This window comes from Arachis stenosperma, chromosome 5, assembly GCF_014773155.1.
Source record: "Arachis stenosperma cultivar V10309 chromosome 5, arast.V10309.gnm1.PFL2, whole genome shotgun sequence".
Taxonomy (NCBI): Eukaryota; Viridiplantae; Streptophyta; class Magnoliopsida; order Fabales; family Fabaceae; genus Arachis; species Arachis stenosperma.
In genome coordinates this window covers 118,066,078-118,088,398 of record NC_080381.1, presented here as the reverse complement: position 1 = coordinate 118,088,398, position 22,321 = coordinate 118,066,078, and the positions used below count along the sequence as shown (strand labels likewise).

Below are 22,321 nucleotides of genomic sequence, written 5' to 3'. Positions count from 1 at the left end.
AGCTGCAATTTATAAAAAAAATCTACAAAAATTTATAAAATAGTGCTAAAAAGAATCAATAAATTTTTAAAAAATAATGTTAAAATTTAAAAAATAACAACCTAAATAAAATAATTTAAAATTTTAAAATAACAATTTAAGTATAACAACCTAAACAAATAATTTAAAATTTAAAAATAACAACTTAAGTAAATAATAATTTATAATTTATAAATATAAATCTAAAAATTTTTAGTGACGATACCTAAGTAAATAAACTCTCAAACTTAACGTATGAGCGTCACGTAATATATGAACTTTTATTTATATTATTATAAAGATAAAGATAAAAATATGAGTTTCTATTTGTATTACTATAAAGATAAAGATAAAAAATAAAGATAAAGATAAAGATAAAAATTTAAATCTTTTTCTATAAAAACTGCTACTGATCAATAAACTACGAAAGTTGGTTGCATTTCTTAATCTTATATGCTAAGTATACGACACGATAAACTAAGTCACTAACCCCACAACCATACTCGTTTCTTCTTAGAAGCCCAAATCCACTAAAACCATTTTCCATTTTTACCCTTTTTCCCTTCTTCCCTTCTTCCTTTCTTTTCTTTCTATCTCATCTGTCAGTTTGGTTCAGTTGAACAGAATTGGGTTTGCCGTTCGCCGTTTGCGTTGCACCGATGAATACGACGCCGTTTATGGACAAGCAGATTATGGATCTCACCCACTCAGGTTCTTCACAGAGCAAGGACCTCATCGACCTCATCAACAACAACAACCATAATCACAAACACAACAACACTGATGACGAAGATGAACGTGTTGAATCCCAACTAGAACATCATCGTCAAGAAACCCTAAATAATAATCTCAATGGGATTGGGGTCACCAAAGATGACATCATTCCTAGCTACGATTTCCAACCCATTCGTCCCCTCGCCGCTTCTTCCCCTAATTACGATTCTGCCCCCAATTTAGCTGCTTCTGCTGCTTTCTCAACTAGGTCATGGAACTCCGATTCCAATGCTAACACTTCCCCTCCGCGCCCTCTCATCAAGGTAAGACTTCACACTTGTTTTGCCCAAGTTTTAATCTTTTCGTGATTTCCTGATCTGGGTAATAATTGCCTGTTGTTTGAGGGTGAGGTGTGATTTGATTTGTTGCTCCCACTTACCAATGATTTGGTGGTTATGAATCATGGAGTCATCACTTAGTGGAGTTTACATGACTACTAATTTTGGAATTGTGTGTGGTTGAATAAAATTAAATGTAAGATTTTCAGTTTGTGAATATGACAAGTTTCAGCATTGGAAGTTAGGTTGCCCCAGGTTTCTGTCCAGCATGTTTGTGGTTTCTAGTTTCAACCATATTGCCATATGTCATGCTTTGTTATAAGATTTTGATATTGTTGTGTAACTTCGAATAGCAAGTTGAATCTTCATGCTTCCAGAGCTTTCAAACCGTGTGTGTAAAATGTTGATATCATTTCGATAATTATCTTCTGACTCATTTGATCAAAGTTAGCTGATAAGATTGAAACCATGTGATTTGTTTCTTGAGCCTTTATAGTTTAATAACATGCATGCTGAATTGTCTCACTATTTTGTAGTGTCATTAAAGGTTTGAGCATTTGAAAAATCTTGTGATCTTATATAGTTTTGTATAGGAGAGAGTAAATACTTAATTTACCATTTCTAGTATCTTGTTTGCCCTTAAATATTAAGTATTATCCTATTTTATACAGAGTTACAGTTCTCTGGATACTATTGAACCTACAAAGGTTGCTGCGGTAGGAAAGGACCAAAAGGCTCTTGATGCAATAATTTTGTCTGAAATTGATCAAACCATGAAGAAACATATGGAAAATTTGCTTCATGTTATGGAAGGTGTTAGTGCGCGGTTAACACAGCTAGAAAGCCGAACCCACCGACTTGAGAATTCTGTGGATGATTTCAAGGTATCTGTTGGAAACAATCATGGAAGCACTGATGGAAAACTAAGGCAATTGGAGAATATTCTGCGAGAGGTATATTTTTAATTATTATTTATCAATCATGTTCCCTCGTAAGTCTTCCAACCTTAATGGTTAGCAGCATTTATTATGTTGAATCAATTAACAAAACTAGCTGTAATAAACCAATATTTGTACTAGGTGCTATTGATATGATCTGATTTTTACTTTGTGTGCTACGCTTCAATTCATGTCTTTGTTATTGTTTATTCTCATCCTGGTTCTTACATAGTCATCTTACTATTTGATGATACAAAATATACAGGTGCAATCAGGGGTGCGGACCGTCAAGGATAAGCAAGATATATTGGAAGCTCAGCTGCAGCTGGCAAAGCTGCAAGTGTCAAAGACGGATCAGCAGTCAGAAACACAAACTAGTGTAGTTACAAATCCCATTCAGCAAGGTGCATCTGCACCCCAGCAATCTCAGCCACAGTTTCCTCCTCACGCTAATCTCCCACAATCAATTCCTGCAGTCCCTTCTCCAAATGCGCCTCCTCAACCTCCCCCTCAACAGGGATTGCCACCTCCAATTCAACTTGCAAATCAATTCCCACAGAACCAAATCCCAGCTGTTCCTCAGAGAGACTCATACTTTACTCCACCACCACCTGTTCAACCTCAGGAGGCCCCAAATCAGCAGTACCAAGTGCCTCCAACTCAGCAGCCGCATCCTCAGCCGGGGGCACCCCCACATCAACAGTATCAACAGAGCCCTCATCCCCAGTTCTCACAGCCAGCACCTCATATACCTCAACAGCAGCCAGCACCTCATTTACCTCAACAGCCGCCAGCAATTACGCCCGTAAATCTGCCGCCAGCAATTACGCCTGTAAATCTGCCGCAAATTCAATCTTCACTTGGCCAGCATGTTGAGGAAACACCTTATGTTCCTTCGCAAAACTATCCACCCACTCTGCACCAGCCAACATCTCAGCCACCTAGTGGGCCTCCGCCTACCCAACAGTACTATGGCGCACCAACCCATGCATATGAACCGCCATCAAGTAGACCTAATCCAGGTTATTCTTCTGGATATGGTACATTATCGGCTCCTGCTGAGCCGTACCGTTATGGTGGATCATCACAATATGGTGGCACACCTGCACTTAAGCCACAACAACTACCTACTGCTTCATCAGTGTCTCCAAGCAGTGGAAGTGGCTACCCACAGCTCCCGACTGCTCGTGTACTCCCTCAGGCATTACCAACTGCATCTGTAGCAAGTGGGGGTTCAGGTTCTACCGGAGGTGGGAATAGGGTTCCCATTGATGATGTAGTTGACAAAGTTTCTAGTATGGGATTCCCTAGGGACCACGTAAGGGCAACGGTTCGGAAGCTGACAGAGAATGGACAATCAGTTGACCTGAATGCAGTTCTGGACAAGCTTATGAATGATGGTGAACTGCAGCAAAGAGGTTGGTTCAATCGGTAGCACAAGGTACAATTGACCGAACTTTGTATAGAAGAATCACTTGTTTCCTGAATCCTGATGAAGGCTTATGAGGAATGGGGACTATTTATGGTTGGATTGTGCCAAATTGGATGCCTTGACTCTAATTTTTCTCTTTTCCCCTTGTTCTTGTTTCTTGGAAATTTGAGATTGTTATGTTTGCTTGTCTGGATCCAATTATGACTTGATCTTGTTCTGTATATTTATATTCACAATAAACATAAGTGGATTTGCAAAAAAATTGATTTGGACATAGAACTGCTCCATGTTCTGCCACCCAACTAATTGTCATCAGATTTGGTGACTAGTTTTTCATGTTAACATCTCTGATTAGGCTTTATGAGAGGCCTTTCTTTTCCCCATGATGACCAACTGAAGCTGTTAAGTGTTAATGCCAAGTTCTTCACTAAGTATCTTCAAAACTTGTTGACTTTGGTCACGAGACCAACTAAATGCAGAAACAATTAGCTTGTGCAGATTTATAGCCTCATAAGTGGAACGGCATAACATGATAAAATTGGTACCTCATTACTTGATTCAAAACAAAAAGGGAAGTCAGTGATACAAGGTTTTCATTTTTACAAGTGTATAAAATGCAGAAAATATATACATATGCATCAATATGTATTAGTTATTATTTGTAAACAAAATTTGAATTCAATACAAGCAAGGGGTTTTTGTGTGATACCAAACTTGGTTAACTCCAAAATGCTAAAAATTGGTTACTTTGGTGGAAATGAAAATTTACGAAGACCTTGTTCTTCTTAGTTGATGGGGACTTTTGTCTCTTATGACTTTTTTGTAAAAATAGTTTGATAACTTCGATTTTACAAATTTTTTATGCCATAATCATTGTCAGGACAAAACCGACGTAATTTTAAAATATTTATACAATAATACTCCACATTCATGCAAAAAACCTAACCAAGTTATTCAAGTAAAATTTCATTCACGCACCCCCTCCCCTCCTAAGTTATGTGAAATACATGCGTGCCCCTATCCCCCTCCTATTAACGTAACAGAATTATGTAAAGCTTATTTTTCAACATAAACATTCTTCAATGTTAACGATCTGCATTGCAATTTTCGAATCTGCTCTCGTCGTTCTTCTTTGTTGCTCGCTATTCTTCTTCTTTTTCTTCTCTGCTACTTGTCGTTCTTCTTCCTATTCTTCTTCGTTTTCTTCTTCGATATGTGAATTTATCTTCTTCACTTTCAGATTTCAATAGGCTATCAAAACAATGAATGATTCAACTTCAAATCAGTTGAATGAGAACGATTTAGATTATTCATCTAAATCCTATCAAGCGGACGAGGTTTGGATTATTCAATTTTGAATCGAATTGAATGGAATGCAATTGATAAATTGAATTGAATGGACGCAAATGTTCTGAATTGAATTGAATTGAATTGATAATATCTAAATTGTAGACACAGGTGTTTTGAATTTGATTTTATATATATAATGTTTGGTTCATTTAGCATTGTACATTGTTTTTGCTTTGATTTATATTTTCGTTTTATTCTGCAGGCAGATGTTTTGAATTTATATAATGGACATTGTTCGGTTCATTTAGTATTATACAATGATTTCGCTTTAATAATATTTTCGGTTCATTCTGCAGTCCAGGTTTGTTGTAGATGAACAATTTGTCCCAAAAGTTGGGATGACTTTCATGATACTAGAAAAAGATGAAAAGTTCTACAAAAGTTATTCCAAACTTGTCGGTTTTTCTACCAAAATAAGGAACACGACTCGGAAGGGAGACGAAATTAAGAATCAACTAATCGTATTCAGTAGAGAGGGGAAGTGGAAATCCAATATATTTCCAACTCTGAAGACAAACCCCTTAGCCGGCATAAAGTGTCCAGCCAGGATTTACGTACACATATTGAAGGACGTCGGTTTTTGGACAATTTTCAAAGTTCTTCTGAATCATTCACACCTCTGCTATCCAGATCGAGCAGAGATGCTCAAACAACATAGGGAGCTAAGCATGTTTGTGCGTCGCACCATCGAAAACAACGAGGAAGCCGGAATTAGACCGAGCAAAACATACCAATCATTTGTAGTAGCAGCGGGCAGTCATCGGGAACTAAGTTTTATAAAAAAAAACGTGAGAAATTACATCACACAGGAAGTATGAAATATTTTCGAACAAGACGATGCCAAAGAATTTGGGAAGTACCTATTAAGAATGAAAGAGAACAATAAAAATTTCTCTTTCGAGCTCAACCTCGAGGGCGATCACTCGATCAAAAATGCATTCTGGGCCGATGCAAGAAGCAGGTTGCATGCGAGTATTTTGGAGACGTTGTTTCATTTGACACCACTTACAACACAAACAGGTATCCGATTCACCGAAATTAAGTCTTAGGTTCACACAGGCAACACATTTCAGTTCATAACTGTTGCCAGTGTCCATTTTTGCAGGTACAATCTGGCTTTTAGTTCTTTTGTGGGCATCACCACGGTCAGTCAACACTTCTCGGATGCGCTCTGATGAAAAATAAGGACATTCAATCATTGAAATGGCTATTCAAGTGTTGGCTCCGTTGCATGGGAGGGAAGGCACCAAAAGGCATTCTCATCGACCAATGCGCATCGATGCAAAGGGCCATCGAGATGTGCATGCTAACAACAATTTACCGGTGGTGCATCTGGCACATCATGAAGAAGATCCCAAACAAATTAAACGATTACAAGTGACACAAAAAAATTGAACAAGAGATGAGTCACGTCGTTTGAAACTCGTTCACGAAAGATGCATTCAACAGAAATTGGAACGATTTTGTCACAAAGTTTGGCATCGGAAGCGATAAATGGCTCTCAGGTAACCGACGTTTTTCATTTAAATTATTTTGATGCTGTTACTTTTTTAGTTAAAATGAGCATAACTTTTGGTTTATCGGAGCTTATCTTTTCCGTTCATTATGTAGAGCTACACGAAGATCGCCATTTATAGATTCCAGTTTACCTAGATCATCACTTTTGGGCTGGAATGAGAAACACACAAAGGAGTGAGAGCATGCACGCATTTTTCAATAAGTTCATCACACGGAACAGCTCCTTGATTCAATTTGTGAAGCAACACGATAATTGCCTAGCAAGCAGAAAGCAAAGAGAGAGAGAGAATTTGATGCTGCAGATTTTTACACCGGAATACCATGCACAACAAAATCAGCAATAGAGGCTCAATTTCAGCACGTGTATACTTACGAGAAGTTCATGAAAGTTCAAGCACAATTCAGAGAAAATGTGAACTGCATCACAAGATCAATGCATTCCATCATAGGTTTTACGACATACAAAGTTGTAAAGCAAGTTTCTAACTCCACATTCAACAAGTTTTTCGTCACATACAATGCAATATCACGAGAAGTAAAGTGTCAGTGCCTGCTGTTTGAGTCAAGGGGCAAAATTTGCCGCTATTCCTTGAGCATCTTAAGCTTTGAGCAAGTAGATAAAGTGACACCGAAATATATATTGGAACGCTAGAGTAAGAACATAAAGAGGACGCACACACACGTCAAGTGCAGCCAACACGAACCTCTATTGGAGCCGAGAAGCAAGAGATTCGACGATTTAGTGTTTCGGTCGCACAATATTTGCGAATTTGCGTTAGAGTACGAGGAGCTGACCGGAATTCTGCACCGGAATTTTGACAATGTCATGGCCGAGATAAAGGAATATCAAGCGAAAAGTAAAGGAAAAAGTTTGTTATCTCACGAAGAAGTGACATTGAGCGATGTGAACAACCTTCAAAGCCCACCATGTGTGGGGACAAGAGGCCGCCCCAAGAACAGGCTTAGATCGAACTTGAAAAAAAAGGTTGCAAATGCCACAAAGAAAAAGAAAAAGCCAGCTCCAAGCGAGGTAACATCGATTTGCTTTCGATTATGAAAAAATTTGTTTGTACATTTTACTAATATACAATTTATTTTGTCTTTTGCAGTTGAACCTTTTAGACGGTGGATCAACGATTCAGTCAAGCTCCAGCCTTTACAATGCACAAGATATGAATTATCACAGAGAGATTTATAGAAGTTTCAATTTTTAATAATATAAATTTCCATTCATATATGAGCAAATTTCGGTTCATTAAAGTTATAGGAGGGTTAATTTCTAATTGATGTTAGTCTTTATTGAATAGTCATTTTTTTGTTTTTGAAATTAGCTTTTTGAAATTCTTTATTGAATAGTCACTTTTTTGTTTATTGAATAGTCACTTTATTTTGTTATGTCAAAGAGTTTAAGTGTTTCTGAAACTGAATACTGATATAAACATTTTTTCTAAATTAACTTTCTGCAATAGTGATATATGCACTTTTTCGGTTCATCTGGTCTATTAATTTCTATTCTTTTGTGTTTTTGAGGCTCTTAATGTTTGATAAATATCCTGAATCCATTCACTGTGAACCTAGAAAAAAACAACAGCCAGACAGTTCCAACAGATATATACATTAACATTATATTTTTTATTAACATTAGATTTTTAATAACATTTACATTAATATTCACATATATACATTAAAGTAGTGTTTGCTTTTTTAAAAAAAGTTAAACAAAATAGTGTTAATTACAACCAGTCAAAGAAACTATAGCCTATTTACTATCTATATCCCCAGATGTGAATTTACAAAAAGGGTTGGAGAGGGCAGCAGATGACTTCGGGAGTCTTATGCCTTCAGATGCCCGAATCACTTGGTCTCTGATTTTGTTTATTTTGTGTAACAAAATGTTTGGACCATATTTGTGCCTAAAGGCATCAATTCCTTCCTACAATTCAATTGAAAGGAATTAGTTACATAAGAAATGACCCCAACTGAAATAAGAAATGAAACGAATTTTATTAATTTATAAATTACTTGTATCCAGTTTTTATATTGATACCTCTTCTCTTTTTTTATCTTTTGATGATCAATTATTTTCAGCCATTTTATGACGTATATTGCGCAATCATAGCTAAACAAGAAATAAGTAAAATATGATTAATAGTATACAAAATAAAATACATTAAAAATAACACTATAGCAGAGAAAGATTTTTACTTTGTTCATTGACCACTGAGCCTGATATATTCTGCTTTTACCCTCTTTCCGTCCTCCATTAAGGGCCTTCATCTGGAAGACTATTAATCCTTGAAAAGGATACGAAAATTAAAATCAGGCACAAGCGTGATTGAATAAAACGTGATAAATATTAAATCAGCAAGAAAAATATTTTCTACATGTAAAAGAACCCAAGTGAACACTTAACGATAAAGTGAATGTAAATCACCTACTACAATGAATCGAACACTGTTCATGTTTGAATAAAACATGATAAACATTCAATTAGCAAGAAAAATATTTTTGCATGGAAATGAACTCAACTGAACACTTAAGGATGAAGTGAATGTAAATCACCAACTCCTATGAACCGAATTCTACTCATGTTTGAATAATTTACAGCAAAATATGTATGATGTAAATAACTTACAACAAATTTGTTCAGTTTAATTATTAAGTTAGGTATTTCATCTTTCTTTTTGTTGACAGAATCAAGCACATAGAATGCCTTCTTCTTGACATTGACAATCCACAACCACCAGTGTCCTCCGTTGCAAATTGGCACAAACAGCTGAAATTTGGGAAAATAATAGAATATTTCAGTCTAAATGATAGCAAACAACAGAATTATCAAAGAAGTTTTAGAAATCACAACTTACAAATGGATGTAAAGCCAGATTTATTTTCTCAAGAAAATGGCGATAGTGCGCATATTGATCGATATCGATTCGATAGGCCTTGTTGGTATTTGGATCAATATAATTCTCGTCATGGTTTTCCAACATAAAAGTCTACAAAATGAATCTCAATTAAATCACAAATGAACCAAATTATTTATTAGAACTAGTAAATTACTTAGGAAATAAAAAATTTGACTTACCAGAATATCCGTCGGCACATAGTAAATTTCTTCCTCAAACCGGCGATATTTTCTGTCGTTGAGAATCATACACACGGCATTGACCACCTACATGAAGAAAAGTTATGAGATATACGGCATTGACCACCTATTATGTTCAGTTAACATAATAGGCAAAGAATTTATCGTGTTTTCTACATCTTGTCTGGGCATTAGAGACAAGAAATGATGTATAAGCCCATCCAAATGCGCTTCATGGTTCAAGACGAATATGGCTTCGTATTCATTGGTAGTATCTTTGGTTTCCTTTACATGTATCATCCAATGATAACACTTTTCCTTCAATTCCTCTGTGATTTTTTTATTTTTCCGGAGTTTTGTACCCTGCAGAGGTGGTCAAGCTCGGCTCAGCACTTGTTTTCTGAGCAAATTTCAATGATGCCGTCACTCCAGCAACCATCACCACATCCGCTAGTACTTCAAGTTGCGTAACTGTCAATTGAGAAGCCGGGGAGTTGGTTGAGATGTTGGAGGACTTATCCCAAGGCTGAAGGAAGGTGCATCATCTTTCCAGTAGCAAAGAGGAGTAGCACTGCAAGACGATAGACGAAAGTTTTAAGTAAGAATGAAAAAGCAGTATCATATAACATGAAAGCTAATAAAAATGATATTAATTAAAACTTACAGATTCAATGGAGGTTCTGGCTCTGTCTTTCTCGGGAAAGATTTCTTGCCGGCCTGTTTTTCGGATTCTGGAGGGTAGCTGCAACAAAAAGAAGAGAGTCCAATAAAGAACACATCGAATTGATTTCTGGATTCAAGTGAACCGCAAGTAAACCAGGTAATGAACCGAAATTACCCAAATTTAAACAAGCAGTAAAACTTACAAATCAAGCTGTGCTTCTTCTTTCGATTGCCCTGCCACCGGAGCTTATTGGCACAATTGCTGTTGTTCTTCCGGAGGGCAACTGCATCAAACAGAAAAGAGTTCAATAACGATCTGAAATTAATATCCTATACTATTAAAACTAATAAAAAGAATTTTAAGCACAAATTACTCATTAACAGAAGCTTTTTTTGTTTGACTCTCGGAAGAGACATGGGTAAAGGTCTCTTGATGTTTTATTATCTCTTCCACCAGAGAACTCGGAAGAGACACTGCAATAGGAGCTCTAAGGAAGATAAACAAGAAAAAAGTTAATATTGAATTACCGAAATAGGTACTGAGAAACCGAAGGCTACACATTGAAAAACTCACATATCGAGAGATTTAGAATGAGTTTCTCCTCCAACAGCAATGAGTTGGAGTTGAGGATCAGGTGTAGTACTACTAACAATTAAACACAGATTTCGTATCATTAATTAAACAAAAATTATTACCTAAATCTAAAAGACCAACATAAATATTTCAACTTACATAGTTGGAGTTTGTAAACTCTATTTTTGATGGAGTTTCTTTCTTCCAAAAACTTTTACCAGGGTTTTCGAGGTATTTTTCCTAATAAAAAAAGGATACCAAATTAAAATCATCAACCAAGATTAAAAGCAAACGATTAAAAATACATCAAATTCATTTTTGGAATCCAATGAACCTCACTTAAACCCAGAATGAACCAAGTTTACCTGGCATTGGCTGGTGTATTTACAGACAGTGTGGAGCTCGTCTGAGTTTGTAAAGGTTCGCTGCCCAAATCTATAGTCGGCAGTCTAAGCAAAAAAATAAATATTATTCAGTAAATCCAGAGGAATTACAAGAGGTTTTAGGAAAATTTAGCAAACAAAGAAAAAAGAACTCGATATAAGAAACGGAATCTTACATCTCGGATAAATCATTTCGCGCCTCTGTTGAGTCAAAATCATCCGGAGCAACATTTATTTTTTGAGCTCCATCATTTTTTCTCTTTGATATTTTTTCTCTTAATAGCTGCACTATTTCTCTTCTTTTTTCGGCAGCCCTGACCTTTACTTGTTCACCTCTGAAAATTCATAAAATAAGTATCAAGAAACCTAAAATAAAAGTATCAATGAACCGAAAATATCATTTCAGAAACTTACTCCCTTTCAGATTTAGTTTTTCTTTCTAAATCTGTCTGAACAAGCTTCCTTGATTTGGTTTATTTTTTGGCAACCCTCTCTGGTTGTTTTCTTTTCATTGTCAGTGTTTTTTCGAATTCTTTTTCTCAGCAACACATACAAACACATCAAATTTATACTAGAGACAAATATCACAGTTGTAATTTATTTAACAAGCACACACAAACAATGTTCAGCAAATAAAAGCAAAACTAAACCAAATAAACATCATACAAACATATCAATGAACAAAAAATAATCAATTCCCAAACTTACTAGTTTTCAGATTCACTTGTGCTCTTCGAATCTGTCGAAACAAGCTTCATTTTTTTGCTTTATTTTTTAACCACCTTCTATGATTGTTTTCTTGTTTTTGTCGATGTTTTTCCAAGTTTTGTTAAAATAACATGATGAAAATTTAAATAAATAGATAGTTTTCAAGAAGTATACTCAGGTTCAGATACACAAAAACTATCTTGATTAGATACAAATATCAGAGTTGTAATTAACTTAACAAGCGCATAAGAATAATTTTCAGCAAATAGAAGCAAAACTAAACCAAATGAACATCAAATAAACAAAGTAATGAACCAAAAATAATCATTTTCCAAACTTACTGGTTTTCGGATTCACTTGTGCTTTCAAAATTCGTCGGACTGCTTTGGTTTTCATATTCACTTGTGGTTTCCGAATCCGTTGGAACAATCTTTTGTTTTTTTCATCAGCCTCTGTTGTCTTGTTATTTTGTTTTGCGGTGTTTTCTCAAATTTAGATTCAAATTCGGATTCAGAAAAATTGTCTTCTTCTGAAGAAGAATCCAAAACAACAATTTTCTTTTTTATTTCTTCTACTTTCTCTTCTCTTCCCCCTTCAGAATAACTAGTTTGGACACCTTCTCTTTTGCTGTCTTTCTCTCCCTTAATTCTGCTCTGTACAGAAGTTCCTAAAACACAAACTTATTTAGTTAGCAGAGTATTTTAGAAGCATCTGAACCAAATTTTCAAGAAATTTTTTTTGTTTAATTTACCATTGTATTAGTTGCTTACTTAGCAATCCGGTCGAGCAGAAGACTCCGTGTCCAGTGGGCCACCCACAGTGGCTCGGGAGTCTCAGGTGCATCCAGTAGAGGAAACTTGCATTCATGGAAATATGTTATCATAAAAACCAAGACGCAGCCGTCAACGGACTGTTTCTTTTCTTGTCTTTGGGTTTCAATCCCATTGACAGATGTTGTCCACACGAAGAATAGGCAGCTTATGAATTGGGGAGGCTGTGCTCACTGTCGTCGGCAGCAAAAAGCACTTGTTGACAAAGACGATAAAAGTTCTCTTGAATTTTTGCCGGTTCTCCTCTCCTTGAACACTCATATCAACCACATATTTTGTTAAAGATGCCAATGTAGCACTTTTGAAGCTGTTAATTATCTCCTTGTCAGCCTTACTTAGTCTGCCGTACTCAACTTTTTAAGAAAAACCCTCCCCTACAATATTTTAATAGCAACAAATAAGTCAAATAAGCTCAGTTTCATTTTCTGTACTCAAATGAACTGAAAATAAAGCAACTAATGGACTAAAATAAGCACAAGTTGGAAAGTATATTACCGCCATGATTTATAGCCAGCGCATTTGCTACCTTGTCAGGTGTTATGTATATTCTCTCATAGAGAGTGTCCATGTATCCATAATAGTCATCATAGCAACCAATCAATTCTCTCAAGAGCTTGTGAGAGACGTTCATTTCTGGGACATGTGCTAGTGTACCAAATCCTATTTTTTTAACAATATCTTTCTTTTGCTGACTCATTGCCTTGAACACCCTCGCTATTGCTTTTGTCTGGCATTTGTGATCGTGAATTTTCTGCAAGGTTTTGAAACAGTATGTTATGATATATTTATAATACAAAATAGAGTTTATTTGAATGAAAGGTGATAAATATATTTAATGTGTATATATGCTTATGTTATAGCACGACTTTGGCATTTTTGTCACCATCATCTTTTTTATTTTTGTTGTAAGAACAAAAAAATTCGGTCAATACTTCACTCAATACACCGACAAGCACAAGCATGCATATTTTAATCAAGTGAATCAAAATCACCAACTCCAATGAACCGAACTCCATTCATGTTTGAATAAAACGTGTTAAACATTCAATCAGCAAGGAAAATATTTCTGCATGCAAAAGAACTCAACTGAACACATAATAATCAGGTAAATCAAAATAAGTAACTCCAATGAACCGATCTCCATTCATGTTTTGAATAAAATGTGATAAACATTCAATCAGCAAGAAAAATATTTCTGCATGCAAAAGAATTCAACTAAACACTTAATAATCAAGTGAATTTAAATCAGTAACTCCAATGAACCGATCTCCATTCATGTTTTGAATAAAACATGATAAACATTCAATCAACAAGAAAAATATTTCTGCATGCAAAAGAACTCAACTGAATACTTAACAATCAAGTGAATCTAAATCAGCAACTCCAATGAACCGATTTCCATTCATGTTTTGAATAAAACGTGATAAACATTCAATCAGCAAGAAAAACATTTCTGCATGCAAAAGAACTCAACTGAACACACTAACAATCAAGTGAATCTAAATCACCAACTCCAATGAATAGAGCTATATATCATAGAAAAAAATAACAACACATTTGCATTTGTATGCCCTAGTTACGCAAAAAAAAAATGGAATCAGAATAAGTCCATCTACTAAATGAAGCAACTCAATCCAGTAAACTTTAAATCCAATTAGAAGAAACGCGAGATTGCGAGATTTTAAACGAACAATAGTTTTTTTCATACCTTTCATAGTCTCTGTTCTTGTTTTTGTTTGTTTTTTGTTTTTCCTTTCGAAACTTTCTCGCGATTCTTCAGTAAAAGCAGTTTCCGCAGAGAACACGAACGAAATTTGAAAGATTTTAAGAGAGATTTGAACTTCTCCAGTAACGATTTCAAGGTTAAAGAAGAAACGTTGTTTTATATTCAAGGCGTGAATGAATGTTAACATTTTGGGAGGTTTGGTTGCGTGTAATACACACTTATTTAATGGGATTGGATTTTTTTATTGGGATAACTTGAATAAATTTAAATAAAAAATTATATAAATGTATAACTCATCTGATATTTATATTCTCGTAATGTTGTTACGGATAAAAATATTAGCCTAACTTAAATTGATGTAGTCGCACTATAAAAGTATAAACTGATTTGTTTGGATCAACCGATTTTTTTTTGTTTTACTCAAAATTAGTCAAAATCTACACATATTAATCAAAATCCAAATAATAACAAAATATTACTCTCTATTTTTCGTTTATATTTTTGCTGAACATTGGTACACTTTTACCTACATTGGGTAGGGCTATTTTATTAGTTTAATATATATATATATATATATATATATATATATATATATATATTCTAATTGAAAATAAAACCTTTTTGTAAGGGAAAAAAAACAATACATATAAATTAAATTCTTAAAAATATTTTGTTTAAGCTAGCTACTCAAATATCCGTGCCCTAGCTGATTAATTATTGATGTGATTAATTGGTTAACATTCAATTAGTGACTGAATTCAACATTGTGATGCAAGGACGGACAAGCTCACAAGAAAATAATTACATTAAATCTATTTATTATTTATTATTTATTATTTTATGTTTAATGAAAAGAGAGAGAAAAGAAATTAATTAGAAGAAGAAGAAGAAGAATGAGGAAAACATATGATTAAGGTGTGTTGTTGGCTCCTTCGTTCAACTCTCTCAACCTTCTCTCTCTCTCTCTCTCTCTCTCTCTCTCTCTAAGCATTGAGAGAGCCGCACCCACCAATACCACACTCTCCCTCCATCTGCCACCCGCCTCCGTCGTCAATCGCCGCCTCCCACGGTTGCGCGTGGGTCCCACGACTCACCCCTCTCTTGCTAAGGTTCTCTCTCTCTCTCTTTCTCTCTCTCTCTCTCTCTCTCTCTAAAATTCTCTAGATAAGATAGATTGTTTCGAATTTCGTCTCTCTCGTATCGTAGAAGGAAATTGCTGCGTGCGTGCGATACCTATGGATATGAACAATTGATAAGTCTCTTGCTTGCAGCAGTAAATTTTTTAGGAGGGATTTGTAATTTGATAGTTTTATTTTTCACAATTAATTAACCCTAGGGCGGGGTGGATGTACGGTGTAGTTTGTGTTATTGGATGGTTTAGGAGAGACGGAGAAAAATGGATGGGAGAAAACGTGGGGTTTGGAGGCAGGGATTTTTGGTTAGGGCAAAATAGTAGTTGGAGAAGAGGTGAGAGGGGGGAGGGGGTTCTGGGGGATCTTTGAAACTATGGAGAATCACTTTGGATTAATTAGTGTTTTTAGCAGTGTTGATGATCCAATGCCGATGTTTGAGTGATTATGGATGTTGGAAATTTTAAAAAACAAAAAACAAAAAAAAGGAAGTAGTGCTGGAGTGGTGGGATTTTTATTTGTGATTAACAAGCAACTTTAAGTTGTTGATAATTTTCTTATGGTATGTATGCTTGCTTAGAGTGGTGATGCTGAGTAGCTGCATATATGGTTGGTTCCTAATATACATGGTATGATACTGTAATGTAGAATCTGTTGCACAATTTTTAGGAATGTAGGGTTACTCTGTAAGTAATGAATTTCATGCCTGTTATCCATTGAATATTTCTTACAGTTTGGCTTATTTTTATGAAGTTAACATTTGATCTCCTAGGGCAAGACCATTTCTTTCTTTGTGGTGCTTCCTGAGCTTTAAAGGAATAATATCAAATGACTTATTCATCATATTACTCCCTGTTAGGGCTTCATCTTTCGATTTTTATTAAAATGTGCAACTATAGATTTCTTTTTCATCGGAAATTTTCTGCAATAGTGCAATTCAAGAATTGTCTGTGCCCCATATTCCTTGTGTCATCACTGATTGCAAGGATAGATGATTGGGGACCGTGCTACAAAATGCATATATAAATAGCAAATATCATGCACAAATGTATTCTCTAACCTTGCTCATATTTGTTGTCCTAAATTTCTATTGATGTAGGCCCTTTATTCTTTTGGAACTCTTCCTGCCAACATAAGCTGGTCATACCTCGTTGGGCTTTGGAAGAGGATAGCATAAAACTTGTTATAACAGAATTAATGGAGCTGAAAGTTTCATCTCCAAAACCAGAGTCTGTTGTTCCATCTGATTGTGTAAGTAGCGATCCCGAGGAAAAGGAAGTTAGTGACGATGATGATGACGATCGGAATCATAAGCATCGGAGGAGGGAAGCTCGTTCTCAATCTTCAGAGAGAGATGTTTCAGAGCCTGTTAATAACAGGCCGTTCAGAAAACGTAACAAAAATTTTGGGAATCGGCATCCTTTCAGGGAAAATGAATCTCTAGGATTTGAAACAATGAAAACTTACAATGATGCCACCACAGATAAAGAGTTGTATTCTAAGTTTGAAAGAAGGCGCCCTGGATTGACTTCAGGTCCTCGAACACCTTTGGACATGAGACTACGGGCAAACCAACCTTTTACTGGAGATCCCAGTGTTGGTAGGGGAAGAGGTAGAGAATCTGGTTTTTGGAACCATCGGGATCCTAGGTTCAGCTCAATTGATGTTGCTACTCAATTGGTTCCAGGCTCTATTCCTCCAAGCCTTTATACTGGGCGAGGATTACCAAATGTTTCAAATGCACAAAGTGCATCCTGGAACACGTTTGGTTTAATTCCAACAGTACCCAATGGAGGACTAGATATGCTCCATCCAATGGGTTTACCGGCAGCTCTGAGACCTCCTATTAATCCATCACTAAATGTGAATATTCCTCGCCAACGGTGTAGAGATTTTGAGGAACGAGGGTTTTGCCTTAGAGGTGACATGTGCCCAATGGAGCATGGTGTTAATCGGATTGTTATTGAAGATGTCCAGGTACACTTTTTTGAAGATATTTCCTGTTGTTTTATTAATGAGTTGTTTAATCTTCAACTGCTGTAGTCATTCCATAATTGAATAAAATAGACCGACTGATTGCTTGTGAAATCACTTCAGAATTACTGCACAACAATTGTGTTCCAGTTATTCATATTACGAGGGTGTTATAATTAGGGGAAAAACAATTAGGCCATTTTTGTGGGAATATATAGATTGTGGAATTATTTGGTGTATAATTGTGCACTCTTGTATGCAAATTATATCTGACTGAAGCAGTAGCCATCCTATAAATGTGAAATGAAGCAAAAGGATTAAAGGGATCATAGGACAGCAACTTATGCAATTTTGGTTAGCACAGGATACGTGCATGGTTATGGTTTCCTTATTGCCCACGAACTTGTTTAATGGGTGGTCATTTCTACATGAATGGCAGCCATCTAGCATCCTTGATTTTATCTCTCCTTGAATGTGATCCTTATATTATCATTTCTTTCTATTAAAATTACTTTTCATCCATATATAGAAGAATGGGGATTTTTTTTATTTGGACCTGCTATCCTGACTTAAATGTTGTTGTTGCATCAAGCATCTGTTTTAAAGCAATGTCATGTCTTGTTGAACTAGTAACACAAACCTTAGTTAAGTGCGCCAGGTGCCACAGCATATCATTTTTGTTTTTCGCACTTTGGGTGTATGCCATTGGTAACCAACCCAACCCCCAAGGAGTATGGGGATGATTTTTCAATTGCTCAATGTAGAAGATATTCTGTGAAATTTTTTCCTCTTGCTGTCCCTTTTATGAGATTCCTTTTTTATTTTTTTTGTTGTTTTTTTTTTTGGGGGGGGGGGGGGGAGGGGTTCTTGACCATAAAATGTTGACAACTTTTGTTGATAAAATGTTAACATAAATTATGTGGGTTTTTTGGAACAAATGTGCAGAACATTCAGCCATTTAATGTTTGAGCAGCAATATATATTAACATTATCATTGCTGTAGTGTGTGTTGGTTGCTTCATTGAAGTGGATGCTGCATAGTTCCTTTTCTATATGGTTGAATTCATTGCTAAACTAGAAGTTAATTTATTGTTGCTTCAGAGTCTTTCACAGTTCAACCTTCCTGTTTCGCTTCCAAGTGCACATCTAATTGGAGCTCCAGCAGGATCAGGATCTCTACATTCAGTAAATGCTTCCACCACAATAGTGAACAGCAAATGTATACCTGGAAAAATTAGCAAGTCTGGAGTTGGTGATGATGTCTTGCCATTGGATGGTGCATATCCAGGTTCTGGTTGCACAAGTGGAGCAGCCGATGTTTATGATCCTGATCAACCCCTTTGGAATGATGGCGCTCTGGAGTCTCTTCAGTCATCCAAGATCGAAGAAACGGAGGCATTTCCTAGTGATGCTTCTGCCCACCATCATATGAGGTTATCAGAAGTTCCAGATGGTGATTGTCCAGTGGGTACTACCAGAACGTCTGTCAGTTCACAGGGTGCTAGTTCATCTGTCTGGGCCAGAATTGGTGGTTCAAAAAACAGATATGACATGAAAGAAAAGACAAACTCTACCATGAATCCCCTTCATTATCCTGAGAATCAATTGAAGGAAGATAATGATGAATTAGTTGCTGCTCAAACTGCTTCCTCTCAAGGAAAGCAAATGATAGCAGATGATACTGACCCAAAAGCCTTGGATGGTTTGATGAAGGTACAAACTGAAAGCATGCGAACTTTACGGAAACCTTCGCAAAAGGCATTGCGCACTCTATTTGTTAACGGTATACCTCAGAAAAGCAACAAAAGGGAGGCACTTCTTGCCCATTTTAAGAAGTTTGGGGAAATTATTGACATATATATTCCATTGAACAGTGAGCGAGCTTTTGTGCAATTCTCCAAGAGAGAAGAAGCTGAAGCTGCTTTGAAGGCCCCAGATGCTGTAATGGGTAATCGTTTTATCAAACTATGGTGGGCTAATCGTGATAGCATTCGCAGTGAAAGTACCACAAGTGGGAATGGTGTAATTGTAACTCCCCGTGGGCAAGCATCAGCTTTTGTTCCATCCATTCCTGTTCTCGCTGATAGGGGAAAAGATATACATCAATCTGATGCTTCAAAGACTAATGCTGAATTATCAACGCAATCTGATCAACCAAAGCCGGTCATCTTGGATGGGTCCAAGGGTCCACCTCCCATACAAAAGAAGCTAGAAAACCTAGAGCAATTAAAGGAAGAACTGCGCAAAAAGCAGGAAATGTTGGATCAAAAGCGTAATGAATTCAGACGCCAATTGAGCAAACTTGAGAAACATGTAAGTTAAAATATCCTTGCCTTTAATTTGTAATTAATAATACATTGGTTATAAGCACATTGTTTTTTGGCTTTTGCTAGCTTAAATGGCTATAGACCTATAGTAAGTAGTGTGATCCGTTTGGTGTCAGGTACACTGCCTTCTATTTTCGGTCCTAGTCAAGGATATTACTAGCAACTAATAAAATGGCTTTTAATGACTTGTCCTTTGCATAACTATTAAAAATTGGACTTACAATTCAAGGATGATTACATATCTCCTCTTACTTTATCTTATCATCTTGTTTCCTGTATTGATATCATTCCTCCTCATAATATAAACTTTGATTTTTTCAGGCTACAGGAGTCAAGGGTGAAGTAGTAACCGAGCAAGCTGCCAAGAGACCCAAAACTGGCATGGCATCTGATGTTGCCAAACTAGCTTCTTCGCAGTTGTCTGATGCTGATACTGGTATGGCATCTCCACATGCAGAGACAACTGCTGATAAAAGCAAACAGTTGGTCAATACTGTATCTCAAAGTCCCAAACCAATTACTACAATGAGATTGCAAGAACCCACAGGCCTAAAGCAGCCAATGCAACCATTTGTGCCTGTAAACAGATACAAATTGGATAATCGTCCCACTGCTTTCAGAATCATGCCTCCTCTGCCTACTGGTCTAGCAGATGTAAGTTTCTCTGCGTATCTTCTATTTCTGAACTTACTAGAATGGATTTCCTTACCTGCGTGTGGGTAATACAATTCACTTGACTATTACACATTATTGTTCAACACTTCCACATATCTTCATGCATGAAAATATCAAATATTGGATTCAGAGTTTCAGATGTGTTCACTTACATTCATAAAAGGTTTTACTTAAATTTTAAGATTTTGGTAACACCTTTGACTAAGCTATGCCATCATGCCAATCCTAGTACATCCTTAGGATGAACCAGTGTTAAGTATTTCTTGTGTTTTAACACAGTAGATGTGGGTAGTGCCTTCAAATTGAAGGGTGTCATTTTTTAGCTGTTGTAAAGGTTTCGTGTTAGTTTTCTGTGGTGCATAAGAACTTGGTTAACAGAATCCATTTATTGTGTATCACACAGTCATTTTGTGTTGGACTTGTTCCTGTATTACTATTCTATATGGGACAGAATCAGTTTTAACTTGTTATATTTTAGCTGAAATAAGTATAACTCGTTTTTGTTAGGTTGCCATTTTGAAGGAACACTTCTTACCATATGGCGAACTTTCCACTGTTGAACTAGAAGCTTCACAAGTCAATGGTAGCAACCAACAAGAGGCACGGATAATTTTCACCACTCGACGTGCAGCCGAGAGAGCATTCATTAATGGAAAATGCTGGAAAGACCATAACCTAAAGTTTGTGTGGCTGACACCTAGTAATTCTAGCAATGCTGCTGGTAGTAGAGAACATTCTCCTCCTGCTCCCAAGGAGCCTTTAGAAAAAGACCAACATCCTGAAGAACAATTGGAGAACTCTGCTAACCAAGAACCAATTGTATCAGATGATGATCCCAAAAGTTCCGAAATCAATAACAGTTCAGAGCATATGGAAATGGAACAAGGTGAAGATGATCTCCAGGGTACCCCCAGGCAAGATTCCGCCAAACAATCACCTGATGCTAATGCCTGTTGAGAGGGTCTAATTATCAGATTTGTACAGCTGAGGTAAAAAATTTAAATCTATGAAACTATAATTTTCGGGAGCCTATTTTTTCAATTTATGAAAAATTTTAATTTTCCATATGTTCCTTTTTAACTATTGAGACATGTAAATTTCATCTTTTTTGGCTGCCTCCTCCTCCTCTTCATGTATTTGGTGGTATTAGTTGAATGGTTCAATGATGTTATCAGCTTTGGATAGTTCAGTTGTAGGATCAAAGTTTTGATGATCAAAATTATGTTAGAAGCCACCGAACGGTTGCATAACAAATGTTTGGGAACCCTTCCCTTTTTTAATGTTTGCAGTTGCAGTAAATATAATTGAAGCTGTTAGTTTTTACTCCATTATGCTTCTGAATGAAACTTTTCTGTGTCGTTTTTTTTCTCTTTTTTTTTAACGAATAAATTTCTGCTGAAGTATTTATAAAATAGAAAGAGCATTGATGTATTCCATCCACCCTTTTTATTCGTATGGCCAATAGGGAAAAAGAACCTTCATCGTTTGATTCTTTGCGTCAATCTTTCTGATAAACTTTTTATGTTTCTGAATAATATTAAACGTTAATCATCCGAGTTTAAAATCAAGTCGAATGAGAAGCCAGAAGTGCTACTATATGTATTTTCAATTCTGGCCATTGTGTTCTATATAAGTCTTACTCTCATTCTCGAATTATTGTTTTTTTATATTAAAAAAGTGCTGTTTATTAAAAGTTGATATATCTAGATGCATTTACTTAGATACATCAATTTTAGTGAACCTCAAAAATTGAATGAGAATAAATTTGAGGAGACAATAGATTGCATTATTGCATCAATCAATGAAATATTGCGAAACTTTCAGATAAAAATCCATTTGGTTTAACCAAATCAGTTAAAAATAAAGATATCTATTCGTGTGTCTGGACGAATGATATATATGTGTATATATATATACACACACAAATGTCATTTCTTT

At 35.9% G+C, this 22,321-nt stretch overlaps 2 protein-coding genes across 2 annotated transcripts; both read left to right on the top strand.

Moving 5' to 3' along the window:
* Positions 1-515: 515 nt before the first annotated feature.
* On the top strand, positions 516-3,719 carry LOC130982170 (uncharacterized). Its single transcript, XM_057906053.1, has 3 exons — positions 516-1,055; positions 1,742-2,023; positions 2,274-3,719. Exons 1-3 carry the CDS (start codon positions 678-680, stop codon positions 3,441-3,443), a joined length of 1,830 nt encoding a protein of 609 aa, XP_057762036.1. The 5' UTR covers positions 516-677; the 3' UTR covers positions 3,444-3,719.
* An 11,461-nt stretch (positions 3,720-15,180) lies between these two features.
* On the top strand, positions 15,181-21,722 carry LOC130981738 (zinc finger CCCH domain-containing protein 41). Its single transcript, XM_057905397.1, has 5 exons — positions 15,181-15,386; positions 16,507-17,384; positions 18,483-19,694; positions 20,030-20,362; positions 20,891-21,722. Exons 2-5 carry the CDS (start codon positions 16,605-16,607, stop codon positions 21,338-21,340), a joined length of 2,775 nt encoding a protein of 924 aa, XP_057761380.1. The 5' UTR covers positions 15,181-15,386; positions 16,507-16,604; the 3' UTR covers positions 21,341-21,722.
* The last annotated feature ends 599 nt before the right edge of the window (positions 21,723-22,321 follow it).

Excerpts from the sequence above, each read along its gene's own strand:
- LOC130982170 (XM_057906053.1), top strand. The coding sequence starts at position 678 with ATGAATACGACGCCGTTTATGGACAAGCAGATTATGGATCTCACCCAC. Across the intron at positions 1,056-1,741 it reads CTCCGCGCCCTCTCATCAAG|AGTTACAGTTCTCTGGATAC; the intron begins GTAAGACTTCAC and ends TATTTTATACAG. Across the intron at positions 2,024-2,273 it reads TGGAGAATATTCTGCGAGAG|GTGCAATCAGGGGTGCGGAC; the intron begins GTATATTTTTAA and ends CAAAATATACAG.
- LOC130981738 (XM_057905397.1), top strand. The coding sequence starts at position 16,605 with ATGGAGCTGAAAGTTTCATCTCCAAAACCAGAGTCTGTTGTTCCATCT. Across the intron at positions 17,385-18,482 it reads TTGTTATTGAAGATGTCCAG|AGTCTTTCACAGTTCAACCT; the intron begins GTACACTTTTTT and ends TTGTTGCTTCAG. Across the intron at positions 20,363-20,890 it reads TGCCTACTGGTCTAGCAGAT|GTTGCCATTTTGAAGGAACA; the intron begins GTAAGTTTCTCT and ends CGTTTTTGTTAG.